Below are 18,290 nucleotides of genomic sequence, written 5' to 3' on the forward strand. Positions count from 1 at the left end.
TGCAGAATTTCAAGTGGGGACAGAATTAAACCATTTTTTGTTATTTGGAAGCATTGTTTACTTCTGTCTCACTTTTCTGCTCAAGAGCACAAAGATTTACATCTTTATCTGGAAGTGTTTATCCTTCCTAGTGTAATTATGAAGTGAAGGTGCTCATTAGACATGTCTAATCCCTTTGTCAATCTTATCTTTCATTTGGAATGAGGATTTTATACTGGCCTGTTTTTCATCTTTATTCCCCACATTTTTAAGGCTTCTTGTGCTGGATTTTTAAGATTTATGCTTTTCCCATCTGTGCTGCGAGAAGGGGTGAGCACGATGCAGTGAAAAGAACGTGCTTATTTATTATTTCTGTTTCCAATGAGATGAGGCTCTCTAGGAGAGCTGGCAGCAGCAGAGCTCCCTGGAGGAAGGGATGTGGGGTGTTTTCTTTGTGGGATAAAGGGGCTGCAAGTGGTAGGAGAGCTAGAGGCCAGAGATGGATATGTGCCACTCAAGGTCTGCCCTGGAGAGCAGGAAGCAGCCCCAGGGGTGAGGGACAGGATTTACAGGAGCTCTGAGCAGAGCTTGCTGCCACAAGCCATTGAGGAATTTGGCCATTCAATGTTTAGAGACGGTCTGCACAAAAGAGGGGGACAAACATTTCAGCAGAGCCTGTTGCAACAGGACAAGGAGTAGTGGCTTTAAACTAAAGGTTTAAAAGAGGTTCTGTTTAGATTACATATAAGGCAGAAGCTTTTTGCTGTTTTTGTGCTGAGCCACTGGAATGTGCTGCCCAGAGAGGTGGTGGATGAGCCATCCCTGGAAACATTTAAGGTCAGCTTATTCTGGTCTCTGAGCAATGTGGTCTAGTGGATGTCCCTCTAGGAAGGTGGACTGGATGACCTTGAAAAGTCCCTTCCAACCTGTACTATTCTATGGTTCTGTGAACTCCAAGCCTCCAAAGGAATTGGACGTCAGGCTAGGGAGGATATAAAATCTTCCCAGTTCTTTTCCAATATCCTGTAAGGTTTTTCTGCTTTGAACTTAATTATCCTAGTTGATATTCTAATAAAAGCTGCCTTTTTTGTGCTTAAAACCCTCTCATCCTTCTTTGAGACATCCTGTGCAGAGGAAGGTCAAGACACATAGCCTCAAAACTCATGACTTGAAGTGTCCTCACAGAGCACTGTCCAGACTGCTTTGTCATTACATTTTCACCATCCTGGCTCCTCCATTCCCTGATCCTGACCCTCTGTTGGGGGACCCAGTGCCATGAACTGAGGCTGCAGGCACATTTGAAGCATAGGAGTAAACTCAAGGGAGCAACAGAGGACAGAGCCAGGAGGCAATGAATTTCTACAGAGGAAAGAAAATGGATTTCAGTTCATCTGCAGCAGCCATGTGCCCAGGCATAATTGACAACACAAACTGTTTATTTAAAAATAAGCTTGGTTTTGCCTGTGTTTCTTGGTAGCAGACCTAAACACACTAACAAGTAAAGTGGTTTTTCACAAGCCTTCATCTGTCAATATCAAGGCTCCTGTTTTGTATTCCCAGGACCCAGAGCAGCTCTGAGCAGCACATTATATTTCCATCCCACTGTGCTGCCAGGCACTGTGCTTTCAGGGTAACAGATAACATGTTAACGACTGAAACAGGCTGTAAAAATGAGGGGGGAATTGTGTCAGCAGGGGCAATCACTCAGGTCTCCAGACAGAGGCCCTCCTAATGGGACCTCAGCTAAACGCTGTACAGGCTTAACTCCCAGGCAGCACCTTCCTGTGAACTGCACAGTCTCCAGGTTTCAGGCACCTTTGCCACACAGGGAGATTGACTTCATATTGCTAAAAATCTAGGACATAATTGTTCTTGATTTTGGTGGTGTGCAGTCAGCATCAGTCCCGGCAATGTGACAGTAAGGTATATTTTCATCTGCACACATAGGGATGCTTCTGTTCCCCATATTTTGTGAATCTGTTGGCAGGCTGAAAGTTCTCTGCACTCAAGGGGCAAAGCTCTCATTTGCCACGACTCCTTTGGTTCGCAGGAGACAGAGCAATAATTGTTCTTTGGGGAAGACCACCATTCTTTGAGGAAGACCATCCAGGAGCCCTCTCTTCCTCTTCTTGCTGTTATTCACTCTCAGTAGCCTTTTTTGAAATCTGTAGAGTTTACTCCAGCTCTTACTCCAGCGCTGACCTTGTCTAATCGTATTGATTGTTAGGAACTGAAGGCTAATTAGGAAGCAAGTTGCTATGGCAATTCTTGAGTCACACATATAAAGAGAAAATACTGCTAAAACCACCAGTGCATGGTGACTATTAGCATAGTTAAACAAATTAAAAAATATAATTCATTCAGATGTATGCTGGAATTCAAATGAAGACCTAATACGCTACAAGGAAGTTTTTCCCTTGCTACCACATTTTCCTCTTTCATGGTAGGGGTTTTTTTCGCTTTTATTTGTATGTTGAATGAGTTATACATAATTTCAGGACTAAATGACAAAGTAGGCTTTGGGTTGTTCTCCACCCCCACCAGGCAGCCCACACAAAATATGTCACAACAAGTTTGGTGTGACAGGAGAACGGCTCAGGCAGAGGGTAATGGGACTTGGAACCCCCCAGATTTCTGGGTCATTTGTTCATATCCAGTCTGCATGTGCGTGATGAATGTTTTATTTTCACTTGGGTGGGCTGATGGCTGACGTACCAGGGGAGGGTGAGCTCAGCCTGTGCCCTCAGGAGATGGTGATTCATTGCAAGCTGGGGCTGCCACAGCTGGCTGTCAGCAGCAGCAGCCTCTCTTGGCCAGGCTTTGAAATGGGGTCTCAGTGGGTGTCCAGGCTCCTTCGTGGGGCACTGTGGGAAGGCTTGATTGCTTTAGCCATGCTGCACCTCATCTGTGGATAAATGGAAGGTTTTTGCCATCCACATCAATAAAGTCTTTTTACCTCCCTTTTAACTAAATGTGACCTAAAAGAAAATCAAGTGTGTTTCTCCCTGTTTAGTGGCGGCCTTCCCTCTTCTCCTCTGGCACCTTCCTGAGTAATCATGTCCCTGACACATCTGAGTTCTCCTAGCAGGTCTCCATCTGTACATTTTTAAGGAGGAGGATATAAGAGTTTGATTCCTAGTGCCACCCTTCTGGATTTTTTGAATGATGAGGCAAAATGGATTTAGGAGAGTCACAGGTCTAGATGGGAGAGAATTGTGTCCTGAGCTCAGGTCATACCCTGAACTCCAGGGGAGTTTCTCTGCCCCTCTCAGTCTTCAGTGGATGAATGTCCTCAAATTGACTTCAGCAGCACACATAGAAAAAAGTGAGCAAAAGTAGAGTTGTTTTGTAGCATTAATCTCTTTTAACAGGTCTAATCAATAAATATTCTCTCTGCAGCTTCTTGGGGCTTGCATGCTCGCAGAGGTTCATTCATTTCACTGAAAATAAGTTATAAAATTTATTGGAACTGTGTGCCAGATGAAAAAAAGACAACAACAACAAAAAAACACACACTCACAAGAAAACACATACAAAATAAAATCAAAATACACAAGTAGGTTTGAATTCATTAGGATCAACTAAATCCAAAACATCTGATGTGGGGCTTTGTGTGGTCCTGAAGTTAAATAGATGCCACTGTCCTGACCCTGCCATTTTGAAGTAGCAATTGCACAATTTCAGGGCAAAGACAAAAATTAAAACCCCATGTATTTAAGCTGCTACATAATCTGTCCTCACCAAAGGCATTCAGGTGGAGCACAGGGCATTCACTTGGAGAATTTTTAGCAAGAGCCACACTGCAGGCCTATCTTGGAAGTGGTGGAAAGAGTACAATGCCACCCTATTAATTTTGTGTAGAAGAATGTGGTGTGTGCTGGTGCTGCTGGTTGCTTTCTGTTTGCTGGATCTTTCTGCATGTAAGAAAAATGCTCTTCTGTCCAGGCATCTGGTCCAAATTTCAGAAATTTCAAGAAAAAGTATTTTTTGGAGAGAATTTTGATCATGTTCCATAATATTATATTGTGGGATCTCAGCCTCTCAGAACTGGGGTGCAGGGTGACCAAGACCACCCCTGGGGGGCTCGGGAGTCCTGGAATGTTGCCAGAAATGTCTGGTGGCTGGACTTTGATCCCACAGGGGAGATGACATCAGTATGAGGACAGGAGGATTTCACCGGGGTGAACGGTGAAGGGATAAGTTAATTGGAGTGTGAGATACAGGGTTTAAGATTTCTGTACAGGGGGGTCTAGAGAAGTAAGATGGAGGAATTGGGGCGTGCCCTTCTCCTTCTTCTTCTTCTTCTTGGCCTCCATCTTCTGTGGTGATGTTGGCACTTTGGGATTGGACCTTACTAAAAGTGTACTGGTTAATAAGGGTGAAAGGTATTGGAGAAAAATGATAAATATTGTATATGTAACTCCGAGTATAAAGATAGGTGACCGCCCCAGGGGCTCTCAGTGTGTGCCCATGGCTGACTGCTGAGCAGAACTCTGTCAGGCCAAGAGAAAATCTTTTAGATAAGCAATTAATAAACACCGAGACCGAGAAAAGATCTGAAGTCCCTTCTCGTCCTTTGGAGCGCGGGCGGCCCAAGGCCACCTTGGGCCTTTCCAGACCATCTAAACAGCCGAAAATCCAACATTATATTTGTTTCTTCATTTTGCCATTAAAACTATTTAAAAACACATGTTTTTTCCTTCTGGTGGAAAAAGAAACTATACCATTTTTCTCTTAGTTTTAATTCAGTATTTAACTTTCCTTTAAATCTGAGCTAATTTGCTGTCACAGGATTGCCTTTAAGTTTGTGTACTTCTGTGTTCTGTGTATTGAGCTGTGTGCTTTCCAGAGAAAACACTTATTCATAATTGCAGGAAAACATGCACTCCTCTAAAATGTAGAATGCTAATGTAAATACATTTCCACTATTAAAATCGATGGATCATCATTCCTTCTGCAGCAGAATCTGAAATCTTCTTCAGTCTCAACTAAAGCAATGATAAGTATCAGAAATTATGGATTTAATTATTTTTATTTATTTATTTATTTAATTTTATTTATTTATTTGTTGTGTTTCATCATCATGACTTTTCCAAATGGTGATTTTTGTGGTTTGGGATCTCTTCAGGAATTGTTTTTCACCCTTATCAGTAGGGTTTTCTCATAGGGTTTTAATGAAAATACAGAAAGGTTTTGTCAGGTTTGAGGACTGTGAAAACACCATAAGTTCCATTTTATTTACACCAATACAGGAAAATTTTTTCAGACAGAAAAACATATCATAAGTATATGCAATACTGTTCAGCAAAGGAATAGGCAGAGCAACTTCTAAGGAAAACATGATTTATTTTTTTAATTCAAACCACATTTATTTTTCAGCCTCCTTCTTTAGTGCTGTGGCTAGGGAGGAAGATTCCTCCTTTCTCTTGATAAGGAAGGAAGAGCTAATTCCAATAAGGCTTTTTGCATCACCTCTAGGTCAAACTTCCTTCTATGCCCCAGGATAGAGGGGAGGAGAATGGTTCCCAGGTAGATCAAAGTACTCTGGCACAGGAGGAACAGGCTGCTCCCAAGGGCTGAAAATTGCCTCTGGGTTTTGCCTCATTCCTATGGAATGGTTCTTCCTGAGGGCTCCCCATCAAAGGGCTGGGCCCAGCCTGGGGATTTCCTTGTGAAAGCTCCACAAGAGCAGAAAGCCTTTGTATGTTTAGTGCTTCGCCAGAGCGGGGTACAGAGCAGCCTCCTTGGAAATGGGGTGAGGTGTGCAGAAAGGCAGCTGCTGCCTGCTTTCAGTGAGTAAGGACCATCCTATGCCCATGGATTTATTGTTTTTATTGTTTTATTGGAGTATGTGCTTTTATTGTGTGTATACACGCAAACACAGAAGCATATTACTATAGTGAAATTTGGCCCAAGCTTTATGACATCTTCCCTTCCCCCTGTTAAGTCTTCCTTATCTGTGTGCAGAATTTCTTATTGCAGAATTTGCTGATAAGGGTTGTAACTCAGGTGGAAGCATATGATTTTCCAAGGTTTCATAGTGGACAGCTGTTCAGTTATTTGTAAAATAAATAAGACTCAGGGTATCTTGATTCAGGCTCCTCTTAGCTGCCACTTGGCAAAAGGGGTAGGGACTGCGTGCAATTCCCATGTTTCCATGTCATCTCTGCATCCTCCAGCACAGAACCTGCAGATTTGGGGTTAGCAGTAATTTTTTCTGCTCATGATGATATCATAATTATATAAAGAAGTCTTGTTGCACACCTGTTTTGTAAAGCTTTTGATTTAGTATCTTCTTGGTTGTGTGTTTTTTGGTTTTTTCTCTGGCATTCTGTTGAAAGGCAGAGGTTTGGATTTAACTTTGGAAATATAAAAGAATATCCTTTTCCTTGGTTAGTTATATGTAATCATACAAACATTTATGCAGTACCATCTTAGCTGAGCCTGGTGCCAAAGCTCAAGGATAAGAGTTTGTAGGGTTCAGTTAGACACAAAACATAAGGACAGTAAAAGTTGCTTTTGTGGAAGGGAAGAATTAATGCAACTAAAATAAAGACACAAGGAAATCTCTGTGCTGGAAAAGAATATTTCTCAGGGAGAGCTCTTAACATTGAATAACAGAAACCTAAATCCTTTCAAGAGAACATTTGAAAAATGTAGTGCATGGTGCTGGCAGCTGTTGGATGATGCCTATATTTATAATTTGCCTTAACATTAGGTAATGCTAATATTTTTCTTATGATGTGTCAAGTCATGGAGATTTATTTTCACTGAAATGAAAACCACTGTGTGTTGTATGTACTATATGATTTGCTCTGGTGAATAATACTCAGTGTTCTGGGAGGATTTTTAAAGCAAAAATTGAGAAGCAAGAACAAATTTTTTTTTTTTTAGAATTTTTCTGTCTTATCCTAAATGTTTAATTGTGCCTATCTGAGGCACTTGTTATTCTGGATATCCCTGTTTCTGCAATGTATTTGAATTAGTAATGAACTGTCCTCCAGAGGCCTCTCATGAGTGTGTGCTTCCTTAAAGCATTTCAAAACTGCCTGCTGAAGTATCTGGGAGCATCTGCTCCAGGAGGATCTGTTTGGAAAGGCTGTCACCAGACTTTGGGCTCTGGAAGCCACATGTTCTCCCAGCCCAGGACAGTCTGCCTATTGATTTTTCCAGAAATTATTTGCTGCACTTCCTCGTTCAGCTGCTCTGCTGAGTGATTGTCTCCAATGCAATTTCTCCATCTCCCCAGGTCATCTTAATAAACTATTCATCAGTAGCTGGCTACTAAAGCCAAGAGAGGAGTAATAAAAGATAAGTGGCAATAAATGCTGCTTGCCCATTTCCATGGAAGGAGTTACAGCATCTCTGAAAGAGAACGTCCCTTCCTCTTCCATCTTTGGTCTCAACATCCTCTGGAGCCCCCCATGCCTGAGGGGAAAAGTGCCATTGACTAAAAGTGCCATTTCTATTTTACACACATTTTTCTGTCTTCCCTGCGAGCTTCCATAGCCATAAATAAAATTTAGCAATTCCTGAAGTGGGGGGCAGCAGATATGTCTGTCCCAGGGGCAGGAGGGCACTGAGTTCTGAGCCCCATCTCTCTGGGCTGCCTGTGTGGAGCCAGATTTCTGTGGAAAGTTGTCATTTCTTCCAAAGACCCTTTTTCTTGTTTGACCCTACAAAGTTTCATGCATTTTCAGCATTGCTGGCAATAAAATGAAAGGAGTGTAATACACTCCCTTAGTGCTGGAGTATGAGTAGATATCTGTCCCCCAAACTGTACTGATTATAAAATCAATTCTTGTAATGATGTAGCTTCCTCTGTTGGATCTGGTTGTTATCAGTCCCAATTCTGCAGACTAATCATGTGCCTTTTCAGATTAGAGAGACCAATTTAAAACCTTTACATGGACAATTAGTTTGATACAACCAAACTCTCCACAGACTTTCATCTGGATTGCTGGCATGGTGCTAAAGCACAGATAAAAATAAAATCCCCTTTGCTTCTGTCTGCCTTGCAGAAATTTGCATTTTATTTTCTTTCCCAAGCCTGCAGGAATTTCTTTGAGAACATGGTTTCCTGCCCTTTGGAGAAGACAGGAAGGCACAGCATTGGCACCTCCTGATAATCTCCCTCAAAGAATGACGCACCATCTGACTCCAAGTGTGGAGCTGCCATTAGTGTGCAGTTGGTTAAATGGGTTTTCCACTTATTTAGTAAGGCCACTACAACATATGTGTGTCTTCAGCAAAGTAAAGAGATGATGAGAAGAGTCAGTCCTTGATTTCATTTCTGAAACATCAATATCTGCTAAGAGATATTACCCTGTAACTCCCTGGTGTTCAATAAATCATGGCAGGGAGACAAGTTTTTCATGTTCACAAGGAAAAGTGACAGGAGAAAGTGTCAACTATCTATTTTTTAAAGGTCAAAAGTCTCTAATATTTTTAAGAAAAATGGCTTTCCTTTTGTAACCTGTTTAAATCAATGGAGTAGCATTTTGCTGTCACTTCAGAGGCAAGTTTTCAAAAGTAGATTTTAGACTGCCTTGTTTCTGATCAGACTGAAGAAATAAGAGCCACTCCATCCATGACAGAGAGACAGAGGAGACAGAGGTAGCCAGGTGTTTAATTTCTCAGTTCAGACACATCTCAGGCAGGTCCCTTGGGGGCTCACCCAGTGAATGCTGGAAAGGATTGCCTGGGCAGCACCACATTTACCTGTGAAGCTTGACATAAATTGTGGCATCAGTCAAAGCACTGAGTAAAACTGACCTGAAGAATTGCTCTAAAGAGCATTTATATTTACAGAAAGGGGGGGAAATAAGCACTGCTGGCCTTTTTTCCCTTCTCCTTTCCCTTAAATGAGCACAATGCTGTTGATTTGTAGCAGTACAGAGAGCACAGTGAGGCCACCTGCTCTGGGAATCAGTACCTTGAACCTCCAGCATCACTGCTGATTTCAGAGTGAAAGAAAAGCATTCCCAGGAATCCACAGGACAGCTATGCCGCAGAAAAACTGCATCAAAGGTGAAGGATAAAAGCCAATAAACACCCAATTATAATGTATTACAGGAAATACAAGGTGAGCAGATCAAGTGTATAGCCTGTGTACACACCTGCTCTGGAAGGGAATTGAAGGAAGGCTGTAGGAGTTTGCAGGGATGGAGTCACCACCACAGAAGACCACAGAGCAGGACTGTGTTCCTGGAGAGGGGAGAAATCCTTTCTTCACACCATGTGCTACATCTGTGTGCAAGGTGCACACACCAAGCAAGGACCACAGAAGCCTTGACAGACAGGGCAGTCCCATATGCTATTCCACCACGGGGAGAAGAAATGCAGAAATCCACAAATCCCACATTCACAGTGGCCATCAGGCAGCCAAACTCACCAGGTGGGCAGCAGCCTCTCTCTGTCATTCCTGCTGCAGGAACTACAAGGTCTTCATGCTCTAAATCACACATCCCTGGTCATTGTGTGAGGGGCTAATGCTGGTCCAAGCTGCTCTTCTGCCTCTTGTGTGCTCTGCTCTTCTTTTGACACGACTTACCACTCACTGATCTCTGTTATCTGTATATATACATGCATATATAAGCACACAATTTTTTAAAACAGTCCTATTTCCAAGCAGGAGAAGAAATTACCTTGTATCCTATCCATGCATGCTCCACTCTAATCCTGAAAGGAATTCCTATGATAAAAGACATAAACTTCCAGTCTATTATTCTTTTGTTATTTTGGAACATTAGGCCACTTGGCCCCAAGTTTGTGAGTTTAATACAGTCTTGTTTTTTCTGTAAGACTTTGGTTAGCCTAAGAGACTTTTCCATCAGTGGACTACAGAGAAACTGTCATGAACCCTAAGTCCTTTGCTAACAGAATTGTTTAAAAGGCCATTTTGATGTGTCTTGATTTTTACAGGTTGCACTCTGGGTGCAGCTGGTTTGAAGAGGAATCCTTGCTCTGGATCACACTGGGCTCTGCCACAGATGTCACAAAGTTGTACCCCCAGCCTTGCCTAAGGGCAGCTCTACAGGCAGATTAAGTGATTTTCCAACTCTCTCTCCTCTAACACAGGCTCTGGCTGTCACACATGGAAATTATACACTGCTCCCAGTTGCTGGAAATGGGTAATAGTGATTCCAGTTTGCTGCCTTGGGGGCAAATTAGAGGAGATCCCTTAATCATGTGATGGCACATCTTAGAGTCTTACATTCTCTTTGCAAAAAAATAAATACTGTTGTCCTTTGTGCCTTTGGAAAATGCATTTATTGAATGCTATGTCATCTTTTAGGCTGTGTTTGAGTGAACAATTTATGCTTTCAAGGATCACTGGTGATTTCAACTCTGCGTGCAGCGAAAACTTATCTCAGGCAGATGCCTAAGCACTTTGCAGCCACTGGGTGGTTTGGATATTTGGGGTTTTTTTGAAGAAATTGCCCCTGGTTTTTTTGCACACCATCTATTCCAAGGCTTGTCTGTTTGAGAAGTGATGCTGGGATTGCTGGCTGGGTTTCCTGCCATAGCTACCAGTAGCACTAATAGTGTCATTCATTCCAAACAAACAACATAATACATAATAACAGCCCTATCTTCTCTCTTGATGACATATAATCAGATTTGCATTATGAACAATCATCTGTTTGTGTGTATTTATACTGCAAGACAAAACACTTGCACAAACACTAGCCAGCAATCCCTTTTTTTCTCTTTGTAGCTGCTCCCTCAGGTGTTATTTGCTCTCCTCTGCAGAGGATCTGAGTCTGCTGAGTTGGTTGTTTGATGTGAGCAGCAGTGGTTTGCACTTTTAATGTCATGGATACCTGTATCCAAGACAGTGTTTGGGATTTCCAGGAGCAGGTGTGCACACTTTGCTAGGTATGAATAAATAGCTCACACAAATTATGCAACCAAACCCCAGATTATTGTTGCCTGTTGTTCACAGTGTGTGCCTGATCTCCTAAACAGAATGGTTTTATTTTATTTATCCTTCTTATCTCAAAAACAGGCCTATCAGGTTTATGTGCAGCCCAAAACTGGGATTCATCTGCAAAAAACAATGAAGAATAAGGTTATCACCACCAGGATTTCCTGGAGAGAGTGTAGCAGAGGATACAGTTCATTGCCTAAAGGGACAGAGGGTCATTTCCCTCACCACTGCAATCCCCCGAACACAGAGGATGCAGCCCAGCACCAGGAGGGTTGCTGCCTTCTGCCACTGACAGTTTTCCCTTCTGTTCCTTTTACTTTGAGTTGCTCATAACCTCATCAGCTGAAAAAGATGTTTGCTTCAGCTGGAAGAAAAAAAAATGTCATTGTAAATGGACATATTTATATTCATTACCTGTTTAAAAAAACCAAGCCTGTTGCCTGTGTACCTGTGAATGGGCATGTTAGAATAAAAGCCAAGTCATTTCCCACATCTCTGAAAGCCCCCTCACACAGGTGTTATTTAATTCTGTTTAAAACACAATCTCTAAAAGACTTACTATTTTAAAAACCTAATCTTGCAAAAACAGTTTGGAGATTCCTATCTTCCTCCCTCTCTTCATTCCTTTCCTCCACCATGAATTCTCCAAGCCTTCCAGAGTGCCATGGCCTGCTTGTGCCCCAGCTTAATCAGGTCTGTATCTTCCATTTCTTGAATCAAAACAAAGCCAATAACCTACCACACTCACAGGAAGCCAAAACACTCTTCTGATGCAGAAACATTCATTTTTAAGCAATCCATTAAAAAAGCTGTGTCATCCAAGTTGTTGCAAAGTTAGATAGCAGATTGGATCATAAAAAATTATTACCCTCAGCAGCACTATCTGCTGGGTGAGGTCACAACTGTATTATGGTTTCTTAATAACCCTTTTTTCCCTGGGTGAGGCCAACACATCTGCAACATTTTTTCCCTGAACTTCTTAGTGGCATGAAGTATCTTCTGACTAAATGTATTTGTTGGTATTAAACCTGATGTTTTTTCTGAAGATTTTCTTTTTTCTAGACAACTGATTTTTAGATTGTGAGGAATGGCAAATATGCACCTGACCGCCCAAAAAGAGCATGAGGAAAACCAAACCAAACCTCAAAAATGTGAGACACCTCCTACCCTGTTAAATCTTAGAGACTGTAGTTAGGCAAGTGAATTTTATATTGACATATAAATACCTCATGGGGAGTGCTTGCTTCTGTTCTATTCTATTCTATTCTATTCTAGTCTATTCTACTTTTCTGAATATTTCTACTTATATCTTGTAATTATTTTTAAAGCAAACAGGAAGATGATAAAAACTCTTTGAAGTATCCTTTGCAATGTCCGGATATCTCACATGGCATGAAGGAATCCCTGTTTTCAGGGATTTTGTTGCTGCTGAAAATTAAGTAATTTTGAAACATTTTGTTGCTGCTGAAAATTAATTAATAAGAAGGAACACACACATGTGAGCTGGTGGTTCAGCCCTACTAAACAAACCTAGTCCTCAATGCACCCTGCCAAGCACCTATTGTCAGTCCTCGTGTACTTTTATTTTCCTATTCTCCAGCCAGTTTGGAGCTCCTGAAGCAGAGCAGAGTTGGATTTCTTCCATTAAAAAAAACCAAAAAACTTGAGGAAACAGAAGGGAAAACTTCTTATTAAACTAAAAAATATTAAACCACTAAGGCATTTTTTAAAACTGAAAAGGTCAGGTGAAAAACATGTCTCCTTTTGCAAGGCTTCTGTTTGTCTTAAATGGGCAGGTAATCTGTCAGGTATGGTTCAGCTGTTACTTAGAAGAGAGTGGAACACATTTATATTCCTCTGATTAATTTTTGTGATTATTTTTTGGCTGTGCACCTGACATTACAATCTCTTGTTTTACCTCAGGCCTATTTGAATCTATTTGCAGCCATCATAATTTCAGAAGAACAAGATATCCAGGAACAAGTGTCATCCATTTCCAATCTATTTATCCAAGGTTTCATTCCAAAAATGTGTGCAGTTGCCTTATGATTAAAATGCAACAGACCATGACAATATCACTGAATTATAGCTGTATTACAAATTTTACTTCCTACACCTGACCTCAGCCTGAGAAAATAACATTTTGGCACCATTTCCAAAAAGCTGGCAGTGAGGAATCTTTTGGCATGGCTGTCTTTACCTCGACCTTCCTGGTCAGTGCCAGGATAAGTGATGTGATGCCAGGGGACACTGCAGTAATGCCCACTTGATTCACCAGGGGAAATCCTGAGCTCTAAATTACACCAGAGCCCAGACCCAAAGATGAAGGAAGCAAAGAAAGATGTGTTTTCTGGACTAGCAGGAGATGTATTCTGGTGTGGTGAGAGCAGCAAAACTGGCCATTTATATTCTGCAGTTCTCTGGCTGTAAGTGGGCATTAACTGTGTGCAGGCCATGTCAAATGAGGTTTGCTCCAAGGTGTGGAAGACTTCTTCATTTCTGTGTTCTCCAGCTGCTGCTAGCAAGGGCACATCTGCTGGTGGCTTAATTTTAATCTCTGTTCTTCCCATTGAGTCAAGACAGCAGCGTCCTGTTGCTGAAGTTGTGCAATATTTCTTGGGAACTTTTTAGCTGTCTTTGTTTTCAGTCACCTTCACCCCCCCCTCTTTTCTTCACTGAGTTAAAAGGTTTCATTAAATTTCTCTCAGTAATTAGTAATGTCAGAGGGCCAGTAGCCCATGATGGATAGACCCTGACTTCAAATGCACAGGGAATGGTGGCAGCAGGACATGCAGGGCTGATGCTGCGGATACAAACTCCAGCCTCAGATCTCTGTTCCTGACTGTCATTGTTGCTTGCTCCTTGTACTCAGCAGCATTTCTGTTTTCTTATCTGATATCCACCTTGTTTTTAAAACTCATCAGTAATCTGAGAAGAAGTTCCTTGTGAATTTTTCACTTCTCCATTTTCTGCTTCACCATGACTTGAAATATCTTGACTTCTAAATTATTTTTTCAGAGAGATCTCACAGAATGATGCCTTGGAGGTCATAGAAGCAAATGTGTTTTCCAACCTTCCCAAACTACATGAAATGTAAGTAATGAGCAATCTAAATGCAAAGGAGACAATTATAAAGATTCATTATAGGCGAGTATCAAAGGTTTTGCAGTTTGGTTCAGGTAAGCGCTAAAGAATTTGTAGCATTATAGGAGAAATTGAAATCTCCCTTTGTCTTTTCCATCCTCTTATCTAGCTGCCCCTTTCTTTACCTGCTCAGGCAAAAATTTATCCTCAGATCACTGCCAGGATCAAAAGGTGGTGGGGTCTGCCTGTCCATGGCAGGCTGCTTCCTGAAATCATCCAGATCTTCTGCTGCCAAAAAGGAAACCTCAGCGTATTGTTCCACTGCATCATGGGACAAACACAATTTTAAGATCAATTTATTGATATATTTTTTCTCTGATGTTTCATTTCCTCTTTGCAGAAGAATTGAGAAAGCCAACAACCTCGTGTACATCGATAAAGATGCCTTCCAACACCTTCCAAGCCTCAGATATTTGTAAGACCTTTTGCTCTTTACAACTCCTAGAGTCACTTTGAATTACACACCTGTGTGTTTGTCCAGCTGGTGCTGAGCACTTTGGGTGATAAGACAGGATGATTCCCTCTCCTCACTATCAGTTGCACGTTATCATGACACATTTTCGTGCCTGCACAGTCCTCAGAAAAGCTGAAGATAAAGCTTCCACAGAGGAGTCCCACACACAATTTGCTCAAGCCTTTCTAAGAAACAGGTTGAAAATGAGTGATGAGAAGAGGAGCTGGAGCTTTCTTACATCTGTAGAAACAAATTTAGGTTGAAATTCCTCCTGGAAGCTTAGAGACAAAAATAAAATCTCTCATCTGTCTTTGCTATGGTGCTGCCTTCTATTATACGTCTCATACATGATGTTAAACATTCAGATTATTTTTTCTTTGGCAAAGGTGGTGTTATAGCCATGGTCTTCATAAATGCCTAATGTGAGATGATTAGATCCCCAAAATACAAACATATAGCTGTATACAGATACAAAATAATTGTATACAAAATAAAGCTGTATGTACAGCCTCATCAGGAATGCGATTTGCACCTCTGTGGTTGCCACATCTGCTTCTGTGGAGTTGCCATCAAAATTCAGTGGTAACTGAATGCATCCTTACAGGAAGCTGGTCACTCAAACATATTTTCACTGCTTTTAGCACATGGTTTTAATGTGACTGATGATCTCTCCTCTGTGTTAGAACCCCAATGAAGTCCAGTGAACTCCATTTAAAACTAGCTGGTGTTAATGGTGGCAGCTTATACAGCTCAAATGGTGCCCTTTGGTGAGCAGGACACCAGTTTATTCACCCAGCAGGATACCAACTTAACTTTTATATGTCCACCAACCTGAACACATAAACCCTGTCTGGTTTTCCTGACTGACACAAGAAACCTCACTCATACAAGAAGCCTTGTTTTCCTTACTTATGGGAGAAACCTGGCCATAGTTTGTACATTTCAGTACATAAAAGGAAACATTTAATTGTCTGGTAAGCAATTTTATGAAGACAGTATGAAATCAGGTCAGTGGTTTGATAAGCATAGCTCCCAGTAAGCCAAGGAATGTTTAAAGTCTCTGAAAATCATTAATATCTGACAGGTTCTGGGCTCAAAAATGCCAAGGGGCATTGCTTTGAATTTTTACTTTAAGATTTGAGATTTAAGACTTGGACTTTAGGAGATAAGGTGTATTTAGCACTACAGAAGCCATTACAGTTTAAATCCTCCTTGAACTGGAATATATGTCTAGATTTGGAGTAGGATTTTTGCTCTTCCCAGTATTTTGACTGATTCCCACTTTATCAAATTCATCAGGCACCTTGGTAAACTTTAAATTTTGTGTTTGCCTAACTGAAACACAGATTTTCTCTTGACAGTGGGGAAATAAAGCTCTAAGTTTGCATTGTCATGAGGAGATATCATGTGCCCTTTTCCTCCCATTTCAAGTCTGAGTCATTCAGCAGTGACTGCTGTCTTTGTGTAGCTCTGGCCACCCAAGAACAAAACCACAGCATTTGTGTATTCCATGTAAAATCCCCAGTACAGTTGTCAGATGTACAGATGGGTGGAAAGAATGAGAGCACATTTATCTCACATGAAACTGAAGCAGAAATGTGAACATACTAAAAAACACACACTAAGCATTTAACTATGGGACACAGAAATCATAGGGGAAGGTAAATTCGCACTTTAAATATCTGAAATAGTGAATGTTTTTCTCTTGGCACTAGTGGATGTTGAACACTTGTGAACATTTGTCATTCCAGGCTCTCATGCATGTTGACTCAAACATTCAAAGATTTCACCTATGTAAATTTCAGCTGCAGCAGTAATCCTATGACCTATAGAAAAAACTAGTTGAAAATACAGAGGATTTCTTGTCTACCTGACCATTCCCCTAGTTTTACTCTTCAGCTAGTTTTACTTGCTAGTTGATATCAGAGGAAACTGCATTTTGAAGTTTTTTCAAGGTTTTTTCTCCTGTGAGCATGGAGGGCTAGAAGAGACTCTCCAGCTGCTGTATCCTATTTCTTCCCAGATCCACTTCATATATCCCATTAATCAGGTGCTTTATTGAAATTCCTGATGCCCTTCACTGTTGCCTGCTTTCCTCTATTTTCCAGGAGAGGCTTTTCTAGAACCTTAATGATTTGGTAATTAGAAGATTTCCTCTAGTTTATTCACAGCCCCTTAATCCATGTTCATTCTTGTGCCAAAGCTTTTCTCTGATTTATGTTTATAAAATCCGTTTTTGGTGCTTACTCCACTAATGGATTCATGCTGCATCCCCTCTGTGCCTTCATTTTAGGAGGTAAAACCCCCCAGCCCTGCATGACTATAGAGAGCTCAAAGGGTGCAGGTTCCATGGCTGGGAGCTTCTGAACAGATGAATGTGGGGTTTGTTCTAAAAACAGGGGTTGAGGAAGGTGTGCTGGGGGTATAAATCTGTGCAATATTGTTGGAGCCACAGCATTTCCCAACACAGGGACTGGGAGCAGGACACAAAGTTCTTGTTGGGGACTTTGTGCATCCAGTGTGCCGGGCGTGGTGTTGAGTAACATCATGATCAAATCAACATGGTCAGATCACCTCTCTTTGTGTTCTCCCCTGCATTTCTGGAGCAAAGATGTCATTTTCTCCATGCCCTGCCTTCACTGACTGGTGCTTGCCCTTTTGGAAACTGAATAGGCAGAAAGCTTTGCTGTTTGAAAGGGTAGGATAGTTAATTTAATGAGAAAACAGAAACCTTGATGGAAGGGTGTCAAACACCACCTAATAAAGGTAACCCAGTCCTCATATTCACCTTCCTGTGACATGCAGGGAAGAGGCAGTATTGAAAATATAAGGTAAGGTGTAGAGGAAAAACCATTACTTAATGGTTTTTCAGTTCTGTTTTGTGGTGGTTGTTCAGGGTTTTTTATACAAGACACAAGCAAAAGGTTGTAAACATGTGGGACTATAGTTTAAAGTAATTCATAAAAGAGTAAAGCATGTGTGTGGAGCAGCTATTGCAGAAATGATAAAAATTTTAAGGCCATGAAAGGAAACTTGTAAAACCTGGAAACTTGGAAAACCTGGAAACTTGTAAACCTGTACATCACTGCCTAATTTTCGCATTAATTGCTGTAAGTTAGGAAGGAATAGCACACGGTTTTGTCAATATCTTTTCACATAACAGATTAGGTGATAATGTCTGACTGTGTAAGGAGGTACAGAGTGACCAAGCTGCAACCAGCATCTCAAAAGGACTTGGGTACCTGCCCATCCTTGGATCATTGTGGTTCTTCTGAAGCCCCCACCTATGGGGACAGTCTGGCAGGGTACAAGATACATGCTCTGATTCATTACACAGTTCTGGGGCTGTAGCAAAACTGTTAAAACACAATGCAGAAAAACTTCCAGAAAAAAAATTATATTTACTGGTGCTTTTAGTTCAGAAAACACAGAGGAAAAAAAATAAATAATGAGTCTCAATGTCCAAAATTGAGCCCAGGTACTACAACCCATTAGTTTAATGACCTTTTCAACACATTGTTTGCAAGGCTTTCTCTGTGTTTCTACAAAAATAGTTGTAAAGCCACTGGGTCATGTTTATGGGCAGGCAAGAAGCTCTAGCTAGCCTTGTCAGTCCCCTCATCGGTTTCATGGGCTCATTATGGCCACCAGCTGTTGAATATTAATATGCTTTTATCTCTGTCAGCTTGGAGACAAATGCATTTCCTCCCAGCCCCTTTGGCACTCCCTTTGTCTCCTGCATCATCATTACCAGTATGGCAAAAACACAAAGGAGAGGAA

The 18,290-nt window shown here is 41.3% G+C and overlaps 1 protein-coding gene across 1 annotated transcript in view; it reads left to right on the top strand.

The window, feature by feature from the left end:
- The window catches only part of FSHR (follicle stimulating hormone receptor), a 79,853-nt gene that overhangs the window by 39,773 nt on the left and 21,790 nt on the right, over positions 1-18,290 (top strand). The window contains 2 exon segments of the mRNA XM_054290393.1: positions 13,931-14,005; positions 14,397-14,471. Of these exon segments, the coding sequence (XP_054146368.1) occupies positions 13,931-14,005; positions 14,397-14,471 (150 nt within the window).

The sequence above is a fragment of the Melozone crissalis genome, unplaced genomic scaffold (genome assembly GCF_028551555.1).
Source record: "Melozone crissalis strain CALT ecotype California unplaced genomic scaffold, PUWL_Pcris_2 ptg000081l_1, whole genome shotgun sequence".
In the NCBI taxonomy this organism is placed as follows: Eukaryota; Metazoa; Chordata; class Aves; order Passeriformes; family Passerellidae; genus Melozone; species Melozone crissalis.